The 13029-nt window shown below is 42.0% G+C and overlaps 1 protein-coding gene across 1 annotated transcript in view; it reads left to right on the top strand.

Moving 5' to 3' along the window:
- The window catches only part of lingo3b (leucine rich repeat and Ig domain containing 3b), a 45353-nt gene extending 35775 nt beyond the window's left edge, over positions 1-9578 (top strand). The window contains exons 2-4 of the mRNA XM_075483620.1: positions 30-639; positions 797-1540; positions 1683-9578. Of these exons, the coding sequence (XP_075339735.1) occupies positions 85-639; positions 797-1540; positions 1683-2252 (1869 nt within the window). The 5' untranslated portion in view covers positions 30-84 and the 3' untranslated portion in view covers positions 2253-9578. The remainder of the gene's footprint in view (positions 1-29; positions 640-796; positions 1541-1682) is intronic.
- Positions 9579-13029: the final 3451 nt, after the last annotated feature.

Consider the following 13029-nt stretch of genomic DNA (forward strand, 5'->3'; position numbering starts at 1 on the left):
ATATATCACTTCCCTCTGTCTACTTGCAGGTGTCTGGTGCACTGACCCTGCCTGCAACAGGCGAGGAGTCAGAAGACCAGGGCCATGAGCAACCCTTCTGGCCCTGGTGGGCGTCCCTTGGTGCCATTGCCGAGGGTGTGTCGATGGATCCTGGCTACCGCTCTGGTTGCTGTGATAACTTTGAGTCTGCCAGGGAACAGCCAGGCCTGTCCTCCACGATGCGAGTGCTCAGCTCAGCTGAGGTCAGTCTCCTGCCAGCGGCGGCGGCTCACCAACATTCCAGAAGGCATTCCCACAGAGACACGGCTCCTGGACCTCAGCAAGAACCGTCTCCGTTGGGTGCAGACGGGTGACCTGACACCATACCCACGGCTGGAGGAAGTGGACCTCAGTGAAAACCTCATCGCCACATTAGAGCCTAATGCCTTCTCCACCCTTCAGAATCTCAAAGTGTTGAAGTTAAGGGGAAACCAGATGAAGTTAGTGCCAATGGGGGCTTTTGCCAAGCTGGGCAATCTGACCAGCCTAGACCTGAGTGAGAACAAGATGGTCATTTTATTGGACTACACCTTTCAGGATCTGAAGAGTCTAAAATATCTGGAGGTTGGAGACAATGACCTGGTTTATATATCCCACAAGGTAAATTCATAATCACTTTGACAGTACAACAAAAAATTGCTTTACCTGTCCTTCATTAGTTTGCTTGCCATAAGATCAACACCGAACACCCACTGTGGACCATTATGCATCATTAGAAAGAAAGTAAATGATCTCACCCTCTCTTCTTGATCCCCAGGCATTCTCAGGACTGCTGGGGCTGGAGGATCTCACAATAGAGCGGTGCAACCTTACTTCCATTTCTGGGCAGACGTTGTCTTACCTCCGCAGCCTGGTCACACTTCGCCTTCGCCACCTCAGCATCATTGCCCTGGAGGACCAGAACTTCCGCAAACTCACCAACTTGCGGGGTCTTGAAATCGATCACTGGCCATATCTTGAGTACATCTCCCCTCTTAGTTTTCTGGGCCTGGATCTCCACAGGCTCTCCATCACCAACACCAACATCACCTCTGTCCCCTCCGCCTCCTTCAAGAATCTGGTGCACCTCACCCATCTCAACCTGTCCTTTAATCCCATCACCACGCTAGAGTCATGGGCCTTCAAGGATCTCCTGAGATTAAAGGAGCTCATCATGGTAAGCACCGGGTTGATGATGGTGGAGCCTCACGCCCTCGGAGGTCTCAGACAGATCCGGGTGCTCAACTTCTCCTCCAATGACCTGCAAACTCTAGAAGAGGGCTCCTTCCACTCTGTCAACAGTCTGGAGACCCTCAGAGTGGATGGGAACCCCCTGTTGTGTGACTGTCGTCTGTTGTGGATCCTGCAAAGACGCAAGACCCTCAACTTTGACGGCAGAGTGCCGGTGTGTGCGGGGCCGGTGGAGGTGCAGGGGGTTAGTCTCAGCGCCTTCACCGATTCTGCACTCTTCGATCACTTCACATGCCAGAAACCTAAGATACGCAACCGTAAGATGCAGCAGGTAATGAGGATGATTATGATTGCATGTATTACAATACACATTGTTATGGTTTAATAGCATCTACAAGCACTCAAAAGTTTTCCTGTATTGTAAATCTCCTGCATTTATTTATTCATGTACTCCTTTCCACCACCTCCACCAGGTGGTTGCTCGAGAAGGTCAGCCAGTGAGTTTTCTGTGTCGGGCTGATGGAGAACCTACACCTGCAATTGTCTGGATTTCCCCACAGCGCAGACGGATCACTGCTAAGAGTTCAGGGCGCATCACTGTTCTCCCTACTGGCACCCTGGAGATCCGCTACGCACAGCTTACTGACAGTGGAACATACATCTGCATCGCTAGTAACGCCGGAGGCAATGACACCTACTTCGCCACTCTTACAGTACGCGGCCAGCCACTAGATGCTGCCTCTGCCTTCTTTCTTAACCGCTCACTGTACAGCGGCGAGTTCTTCAACGACACAAATCTCAACAGCACACGTGTTTTTCTCAAGTTCACCTTGGACCTGACCACCATCTTGGTCTCCACAGCAATGGGTTGCATCACTTTTCTGGGGGTGGTCCTCTTCTGTTTCCTACTGTTGTTCGTGTGGAGCCGGGGACGTGGCCAGCGCAGGAACAACTTTACAGTGGAGTACTCTTTCCGGAAATCTGAGCCCGCCACTGGGAGTTCTTCGGGAGGGGCCAGAAAGTTCAACATGAAAATGATATGAAACAACGCAGCCAGGGGTCCCTTGGGGGAGGCATGAGCACGTCCCAGAAATGTGTTTAACACATGCAAACACACACAGCCACTGACTCACAAAGAAGTTTGAAAGCACAATATAAGTTCCTTTTTATGGCTCATGGCTGCCTGTAACGCCTACATTAAAAATTGGAGCCATGATTCAATTGGGTTTGTGAATGAAAGCAAAACTACCCTGATATCTCAAACTCACAGTGGTCTTACTCAGTTTGTTGTTAAAACATGTGAGATTGATCATAATAAATTTTAAGGAGCTACTTGTTATTCATGGCCTTTAACAATAGAGGTAAGAATTGTGGGAGATCAGTTATAAATTGGCAATATTACTGAGCTGTGGAACATGGGTAGTCTCTCAGTTATATCAATAAGAAAATGAGAAAAGATTCCTTTCTTTTTTCTGCCCGTTTTTAGTTGGTGCTATCAGAGGGATTTTTAGAAATAAATGCCATTCAGAACTTCCATTACGATTAAGAGTCTCGTTTCAAAGCATACATGTTTGAGAAGAGAGTGGTCATTTTGTACAACTAAATAGTTTTTAATTGTACAAGACGTGTTTTTAAAATACTGCCTAAAACGTTCCTCTTTACGGCTTACGTTACCTTTTGTCATCAATTCAGACCACAATAAAGATTATATCGGGTCAAAAACCTCATTAACATTATCCTATTTCATTTTATTCAATGGCTTAATACATATTGGATATATGATCTAGAGACAATCGCTGGCTTTGGATGACTAACAGATAAAAGAAACATAATTCAGCCTTTTCTTCTTTGTGAGATTTCACCACAACATAAGCTGTGTGAGTTTGGGACGAGCACACTGACCGAGAGCTGCCATGACTGCCTGTGGCTTTGAGGGTTTGGTTAGGAAGACAAGCCCACTGGGCACAGGCCACCATGGTAACCATAGCAACCAATGCAAGAGAGAGCAAAGGAACCCAGGTTTGCAGATAGAGGAGGGTTGCTTGGTTGGAGGGGAGGTAGTACATGAGTCATGCTGACCTGTGCTTCCTCACCTCTATGTCACAAGCCCCACTGTTGCTCTCTTCTCAGCATGAGTTCTTTTCTCATCTCTGCTCTCTGCTGTGTTGTTGGTCACCTGACCTTACCAGTGCTGCCCGGGGGGAGCTGCCTGGAGAGTTGGGTCATACTCAGAGGCAAACGGAGAACACACGGTCTCGCAAGGCGGTGTTCACCTAACAAACACCCTTGTCCTTGAAGAGAATGACACATATGGCACCTTTTCTCAGGAAGAGTGAAGTAACTAATCTAACGAGTGAGAGCAGTTACACATATCCAACATTCCAGCAATACTCCATGTATAGCCATAAAGATAACACTCATTCTCGAAGAGAGAGAACTAATGTAAATGTATGTGTGAAGAAACAAAGCCATAGTTTACGTAGGTTGAATTTTTATACAGTAGTGTGTGCATGATTTAGTGATATAATTATCACCACTGCCATTGGATAAGCTGCCTCGATGATCACAAGACTGTCTGCTGTCACTCAGATTGCATAAAGTTTCACCCCCCAACACGAACATAGAACCTGATCGTGGTTATTGGAACTGCTAGGAACAATAATCACAGTTACATGCCAACAAACACACAAAGTAATAAAGCCCCTCAGAAATCTCAAATTGCGTCACCGTTTGCTCTTTCTCTGCCTCTGAGACGGCCAGTGTGCGAATGTCTCTGCCCCCCTAGCCCAGTGCATCCCCCCCTATAACCCCTGTCCCCTAACACCCCCACTGGGTCCTCCTTTGGGAGGGGTCCCTGGCTGGAGACCGAGGAAATGTTCAAATGTAAATGAAATCGTGTTAACCCTACCCACGCCATTTGCACTGTATAGTGGAGAGTAGTACTGTGATTTTAATTGCCAAAAAAAAGACGAAAACGTTTATTTGAAGTGTTATGTTGCTTCTTGTTTATCCCTTTTTTGGTTTCTTCTGTTGTTCTCTGTGACCCTTTGGCTGTTTACCATTTAAGTTTCTCGTTTTCCATGTGGGATGGCTCTGTTCTCAACACCTCATGAAGTACGCTAAATAGAGCATGCACACATCTCAGTGTGTGTATTAGCTGAACCAGGCCAAGCAATATAATCATCAAGAAACCAATATTCTTAAGCAGTGGTCCATGCAGATGTAAGACAGTGAGAAAAGAATTACAGTAAATCAGACATAAAAACAGCATATTTGTTACATTTTGCTGTATGCTCAAATGTCTAAAGGCACTCTGACATTGTAAAAAAAAGACACATAGCTTTTGTCTTTGGTTGGAGGTGCTATTTGCTGCAGTCATGGATATTCAGCTCCAGCACCAATTAGCATTGATGGATGGACACTGCCGGTGCCACTATCGACAATATTTATCACAGAGGCAGTAACGGCTTGTCATCTCTGTTGGCAACTTCTGTGACTTTTTGTTACAAATTCCATTCATCTCTATTAAAGCAGCGCTTGAACATTATTGGACATGAAATTGATAGAAAAAGTCCTGAAGAATAACCTCACATATTATCATAAGCCCTTTTGTTATCATCCACTCTACAGCCAATACAAATAATCCTTCGTGTGTCTTCCATGTGTTGGAGCATCTATGATGCAGTATGTATTTTACCAGTAGGGACAGCATAGGTAAAAAAAATCACGAGATGTCTAATGTCTTTGATTTAGGGGTCTAATCATACCGCATGTCATCTATGACACCACAGCTGTCGCCTGTTCTGCTGTGATCGTGTTTATTTTTTCCCTTTAAATCAGGAAGCTCCAAACAGTCTGATTTCTCTCCTGTTCCCCCTAGTGGAATCCTCCACTAACAAGCAAAGTATTCTGCCAAGTATGTGAACAACAAAGGAGCTGGTTGCCTTTGTGAAAGTGTGATTTTATAGTCTAGATATTACAGGTCTAATATTCCTTCAGATGTGCAAAATTGTCATTACAACGATAAAACACTGATTGTGAGCACACTTGTTCAAAAGTAGTAAACATGCGGTGCATGTGGTTTAAAATCTGGTGGAGATTTTCTGGCACTTGTTTATGTAAATTATTTGGGATGTCCAGTACATGATTATTACTCAGTAAAATCACATTCAAGCAGATTCCAAATTGGATCAATAGCTGTCTGTATTTATCCTATTATGGATCCTTAGTTTAGAAAACATATCCAGTAGTGGATTTACCAATTGCTGGTACTGCTAATGTTAACTTGCCACCATATGATCAGTAGTGTGATGATGAAATAAGAATAATGTTAAAAAATGTTTTAGTGGGTCGTGCTGTAAAATCTTGTAAACTCTGATCCAAAACAATCATACATTTTATAACAAATCCATGTTTTGGAAATTAAATTTGCAAGTGAGAGAAAACTTCAAACTCTTCCAAAATGAATCATGCAAACTCCATTTTAGTTCCTTGTCAGAGATGATGAAACCACAGATTCTGTGTGAGGATGAATAACCAAACATCTGTTAAAGATTCATGAGCCCGAATGAGAATAGATTAATAAAAAAAAAAAAAAAAATGGCCTGGTTTCTGCAGCCATTTTGGCTCTCATGGTGTTGAGAACAGGATGTTTCCTTTATGGATGTCTCTTCTCCCAAAGCCAATCCTCCTGTGTTTCCATTCCCAGGTATTTCTCAGTGTTAAGTAGGTTTAGAAGACAGTGAGGATGTCTGTAGTGGTTGTTGATGGTGTTATTGTGTAAACATCAATCACAAATGTAAGCCTAGATGAGAGTGTATTTCATTTTATTTCCTTCTTCTCCCTCTTCCCTTTTCCCCGTCCTCCTCCCCTCTTCCTGTCCCCTGTCTTATTAGCAATTCCTACCCATGTTGTCCCTGTTCACAGTATTAGGCTGGAGTATGGTCGTGTGGTAGTAGACACGTGTTCTGTGTGGTCGGTAAGTTGGTGTTGTAGTGTTACGATTCGTCACTCCTCATGATGCCACCAGACGTGGAGCAGTGACTGGATCAGTGGAGACAAAAGATGAAAGGGGTGACCCAGGTTCCCTAAAAAAAAAGAAAAATGAAAAAAAAAAACTGGTTCCCATTTCACACCCAGCCCATTCCATACGAACCAAATCTTGAACTTTGCCCCCCTGCACAGCACCACTCTGGGATCTTTCTCTGGATGTGAAAACCCATGGACTGTACTGTATGTATTTCCTCATTATGGTAACTTGTCACTTCTACAAATGTAGAAAGAGGTGGATTGTCGTTAAAGCCTACGTGCACATTCTGCCTAACGAGGTATCCTGAAAAGTGACATTTCAAACTTTGTCAAGGTTGGGAAGAAGCATTTGTATCTATTCGAGCCTCCCAAGTCCTTGAAAGCTGGAGGAGCTCAGTTTGCTTCGAGCTATATTCTATTTGAAAAAGAAAAATATAAGGTGAATCTTTTATCTTAAATGTCCTTGCCATGGTTCATTTTCAGAAGATTTTGTGGAATTATGATGTTTTTAACTGATACTGACTCTTGCCAGAACAATTCTTTCAAGTCACAAATTAGAATATTTCCTTGTGCTCCAGCAGCTTCCTTTGCAGCCAAGCCATTACTTCACTCTGGCTGACAGACTCTCTTGAGTTTCTGGTTGCTGGTGGAGGCCAGATTGATTCATGTCCTTTTCCGTGTTTCTTAAGAGAGTAGGCTGAGCAATCCCCCGCTCGCTCCTCTGGTTTGTCCTTGCCAGGGGACGATGCACCGTTGTCTGGACGCTCCATTTACAGTTGCAGAAACCTCACTGTAAAGATACCTTCCACTGGGGAAATCTTCAAAGGCATAGACCAAAATAAGGAAACCCTCAGACACCATAATCATGCCATCACCACCAGCCAAGCCTGAATTATTCATGTTTTTTTTGGTTTGTTAGATTGTTTCCTTTCCAGCTCTAAATTAAAGAAGGCTTTGCTTTCATTTGTCTAAGAGCTGTTCTCATTATTTTGACCAAGACACCATTTCTAGTCTTACTTTTAAAACTGCATGTCTGCAGCCTTTGTCTCCTGTCATTTCTGATTTTGCATAAGCACTAAACAAATTCATCTCTCACTCCACATCCTACAGCTGCTATTTTGATTGGATTAGACTTGAGCTGAATTATCAGAGCTGAGACAAGCAGTAATGGGATGATGGAGAAGTGCGCCTGGCTGATTGGCTGATTACTTGGCTTATTAGTTCCATTTCCATAACAGAAGACTAAGGACAGACTGTCATAAAACACTGGAGCTTTTTTTTTTTTTTTTTTTTAGCTTTTTTCTAACCTTTTCTAACCTGTCAGACAGAAATATTGTTTATGCTCAAGATTTCCTCCAGCTGGACAAAGATTTGGGGATGCAAACTGATTCTACAAGCTGATAATTGGGTATAACAGGTCGAACCATACGGCTTTGCTCACAGATTGTTCAAAGCACCTCGGAAAGATCACTGCTTCATCTTAACCTTGACCAGATATCTTCACATATCCCCGTTTTACGTGACAACACTACCCCCTATTGGTCAACATAAGCAACAGCAACAAATAGGACAAATCAGAATCATCAGAATTGTTTGTGGGGGGTGAAATAACATACAAATTGACTGTTAGCTTCATGAGTCTGATTTTTAAATAGCCATAGTATGACCTTCTCAAGGCTCTGGGTGTAGGGCATTGTTTGCTGTGTCACACCTGTAAGCAAAGTTATCAGGAGCAGCCTCAATCTGATCAAAAGCAACACTTGTGACCCTGATTTAATGGGAGTCAGTCTGATCCATAGCATAAACCGCAAAATGTCACAGCACTGTCCCCTTCTCTATACATGACAGAGAGCTGCTCTGCAAATTATTGGCTACTCTTTGAGAAAAAGACAACTTTCATTCTTGTGTTCTTAGCAGGTTGAATCTATGCATGCCTTTTGTACACAGTGATTGGTATTGCCAAACTCTCACCTGCACTCGTATTGAGAGCCAGGGGTGCCATTGTTGCCTGCCATGAGACTGGTCGAAACAGAGCAAGTAAAACAATTAAATTGGGTTTAATCCTTTCAAAGCCGGGGGCAATGCATGGCTCGCATTCACTGATATTCAAAGGAGCATGCATCTTAGAAAAGTAATATGTTTACTTTGGATGATTGTACTTTTACACATATCTATCCACAAACAGATGCTCTGATGTATAAGCTGTAGATAATAGGATTGATATTCCAAGCAGGGTGGTGGGACTGATCAATGCTGTATGGGCATAGGATTATCAATGGCATACATTTCCTGATTTGTGTTGAATATTGTCACTCTTTTTGAATCCCTCTGGGGTAGGAGGAGGCATGCAGAGCACCTGTTGACCTGGCTGGCACTCATTCCTAGGTTTCCACATTACCTTTAATGAAGATTTTGCTTTTTTTTTTAAAACGAGAAGGTGCCAGGATTATACTCGTTTTCTCCAGGTCTCAGCCAGTGTCACGCTCCATCACCTCCTCCACTCTTTAAAGGAAGCTGTATAGCTCTGTGTTTGTTGGAGCTCTCTAATACACAAACTAGCAAATCCCTAAAAAACATCACGTGTTTTTGTCAGATTTGGTTTTGGTATTCACATCTCTCCTCTCTCTTTCTCTCTCTCTCTCTCTCTAGTCTTTTCTGTCTCTGTCTCGCTCTGCGTCATCCTGGCACCTATCTCGTTTAACCCTTTTTTATGGATTACTCGTTTTTAGGTTTGTGCACTAAGTACGCATATATTTCTCTCCGACTCAGTTGATATTGACTCCTGAAACCTAGGAATGAGTGCGGAGTGCTGCAATTAAATGCAGAGCTGATATAAAGACTTGTAGTTCACCTTGCCATATTGAATAATGTCAAATGATAACATCCTTAGTGGATATTCATGGCATATCAAAGGGACTGTTAAACTGTGGATACCAAACTCTCTGGCTACACCATCTGATGCAGTTTTTAACATGTATATCTTTTGCCATGGAGTGCTGATCCTTGGATGCTAAGAGCAGAAAGTGTACATATTAGATCAATTAGCCATATCATGTCATCAAATCTGTAGACCTTCTTGCCATGTCTGACAGAGGAAATGACTGTTGAACTGTAAATAGTGTGGGTATAGTAACATAGGATTTAACTGCTGCCTCTTTTCTCCGGGGATCACTCCAGTTTTGCTCAGTCCCATGGCTGCTTGGTCTCAAATGAAAGGATAATAAAAATGTACTTGTCTATAAAACACATACAAGTTCTTTTTTTATTTCAATGTATGTTTTATATACTGTCTGTCTTGTAAATTAGCTCCATTTTCGTCATAAAAGCATGATGTGACTGTCGACTGCGTCCTGTGTCTCTTCTTCTTATGTGTTTGTGTCAGCTGATGTTGAAACAGTGTCCATAGGTTTAGAACACAATAGGTCACAAAAAGTAAAGTTTTACATATCAGGACATTTCGGAAAACATCATCTGGTCCTTACCAGGTCGTAAAATTAGTTAAACGCAACCTCAGATCACCAAAAACACATGACATATTACACTTGTGGCATTATTCATGCAACAAAAACCAAGACAAAATGCTGAAGCAATGTGTGAAAAAATGTGTGAAGCACGCTCCAAGAGTAGCTTGTACCACCTTTAGAGTCAATAAGTTGAAGTAATCATTTTCTGTGCAACATTATCAGTCTCTCACATCCTTGTGGAGGAATTTTGCCTGCTGCAACAATTCTTCCTCTAAGAACATTGCTGATGTCTTTCCTCCTTGGCATTGTGTTAACACACACCTGAAAGCTCCAGACCAGCAAACTGACAAAAGTTCTGCTTTTATTTAGGTACTCACACTAATTTATTATAAATTAATCAATTACATTCGATCAGCTACTTACCCTCTCTATAAAAGCATAAAGGATTGGCTCAGTTTTGTTCACTCTCTGCTTTTGCGTTTTGGCTTTTTGTTTGTTAGACATTGAGCAATATGTGATGGGTTAGGATTTATATAAGGTTGAATTTACCTCATTTTAAGACTGATGACCAGATGATTCTTTAACAAGAGTATCCTGATATGCAAAACCTTCAACTTAAAAAGGCTACAGTTTTTTCCACATGGCTGTACAAACTGAAAAAACCCTATGTGAACTTTGTATCCTTACACACGTGATTGTTGATCATCCCCTTCCAGAATAATAAGCAGTTTTATGCTGCTCTCAAAGCTTCTGCTTTAGTTGGAGGTCTGCTTTCAAGATCTAGGATGGCGGTTTCAGAGGACTGATTTTAAACTTTAAATCTGGAGCACCAGAATGTTTCATGATGATAAAAAAAATGTGTTTTGAAATAGATTAAAACTGAGGTACATTAGGGAACAATGTAGGCAGATATTAGCTTGTGTGTATAATTGTCTGCAAGTTAGTGAAGTTCTTGAGTTTCAAACTCTTTCTGGATGGCCTTTTATTTGTGCACATGGGCCATTACTAATGAATTATTACTTCAAGGACCGAAGCCCTTTGTTTTCTAACCATAACATTGAATTTTCAGAATGTTATGTTAATAGTGCGCTAAGTCAAGGTTTGCAGTGGGATTAAGAGATAACCATACATAATTACAGCAAAATACAACTATATGGTATAAAGTAGCTATTTATTAGTCACTACTTGACACACACTCATTATCTGTTGCAACATGGGGTGATTGCAACGAGTCTTAGGTCTACAATCAAAAACATGCTACCAAGGAGCTTCTCGGGTAATCCAAATGCAGATGTTTGCAAGAACTGGAGTGTGACGGGGAAAAAAACTCACTTGCAGTTTTGTACATTGTTTTAAAGAGGATTTGTTGCCAGTTCTTAGCATCTGAGATATTGTACCAAAACTCATATTTACACAGGTAAATAATTGTCATTTGATAGATCAATTGTCACATCAAAAAATATTTAAGTTCTATTGATTATGTATTTTAATCAGATATACTTAGACAATTCCCCCTCAAAATTGGGTTCTCTTTTCTAACACATGACTTCTTTACTCCAAATAAATATTCTGAATAATGTGTGAAATATGATAATATTAGATGACAAATAGTAGTTTAGTGTACGAGAATTTGATTGGTCTGGTTCAAACAGCCCTTGACTTACTGAGAGTAATCTACAAAGCATCACAAGTGTTTCCAGTCTTCCCGAACTCTAGAAGAGCCCTAGTTCATTTTCACAGTGTGTGAATGGTAGGAATTTTAAGAAGGTGACATATGAAAGGCCCAAAATGACAGCCACAGGGAAAACTTAATCCAAAAAAAACCCATTGGCTAAAGAAAAGAGTTTAAGAAAATTCTCAGTTGGCAGTTTTAGGAACGTTACCTGTCTTATGCACTTTTTTGAGTATTTATTTACAGATGTTTAGAAATGGCTTCATGCAGCTGCTAAACATTCTTTCCAGGAGATCAAATTTAAAGAAGTCCTTAATACAAAGTCAGCTGATCAAATAAATTGTAGCACATCCAAAGGCCAATTGGAGTGCAGAAACATTGGTCTCCATGTACTTATATTTATATACCACTAGGTGGCAACAAAGCACGGTAGAAGGGAAAAAAAGAATGAAAAAAAGCGAACAGTCCGGTTATTTGGTTCTTTATTTGTTTTGGTCAAAACACACAGTTTAACCACACTGGTTTTCTCTTGATGCATGATTTGTCCAATTTATCTCTCCATTCTTCCTCCACAGGCTAAAAAGCAGAACAACATGACCGACAGACTCACAGCATCACTGAGATGTAGACCAGAAGAAAGGCTCTCTACATTGTGGCTGTATGTGTGCGTGGGTGTTTCGGTGAGTGTGTGTGTGTGTGTGCGTGTGTGTGCGTGTGTGTGTGTGTGTGTGTGTGTGTGTGTGTGTGTGTGTGTGTGTGCACTGTACATATGCATGCAGGCATTTGATCAACATCTTCGATTAGATGTCCACTTAACAAGCCAGATCCCCACCACCACCCTCCGCATAGCTGGGGGAGGATCCTGAATGCCTTGGCCCACACCATAAAGGTCACTGTGCAGAGGTCAAAGGTGATCACACACGCACACACTGAGAGCCGTTCTCCCATTTTTCCTCTCATCTCTCCTTCCTGTCCAGTTCCTCCACCCTCCTCCACCCTCCTCCACCCCTCTCTGTCTCTCTCCCTCCTTCTTTTTTTAGTCTCTGTTCTATTTGAAATTGATTGTCTCTACCATCACAAAGACACTTGGTTCTGATTGATTGATTGGTAAAGGAAGAGGGAGAGAACATCTACACTAAGGGCTTCCAGAGCTCCGAAAGGAAAAGAAAATGACGCCATTTTGATGCACTGGAAGGAGATTGAGCTGCCTGGCCGTCTGTTAGTTTAAGCTCCTGAAGCAGAGAAACCCTAGGCCGATCAGATTTAGATTAAACACAGATGAGCGGAAACACAGAGTCAAAATTAAATGCACACTCTCACAACTCCCACTCACACCTGTAAGATGAAACAAATACAGAGACAAAAATTTGGGGACAGTAACACACAAAGAGAAGGAAAAGACACGGTTATGAACCTGAAACACACACATAAATACACATATTTTATACAAATACACAAACAGCACGTTGAAGCGCTAGAGCTAACAAAGAATGCAAAGATCACCAAATGCAGATGTGTCCCCCCCACACACACAGTTTCTTTCCCTCTCCTCCACCTGTGGAGATACAGTTCAAACTGTTGTTTATATACACTTACATTGAAGTCATGCATAAAAGAATCGCTCATTAGCCTCTAATGACAGGGGTGCTTTGGTTG

The sequence above is a fragment of the Odontesthes bonariensis genome, chromosome 14, assembly GCF_027942865.1.
Source record: "Odontesthes bonariensis isolate fOdoBon6 chromosome 14, fOdoBon6.hap1, whole genome shotgun sequence".
NCBI lineage: Eukaryota > Metazoa > Chordata > Actinopteri > Atheriniformes > Atherinopsidae > Odontesthes > Odontesthes bonariensis.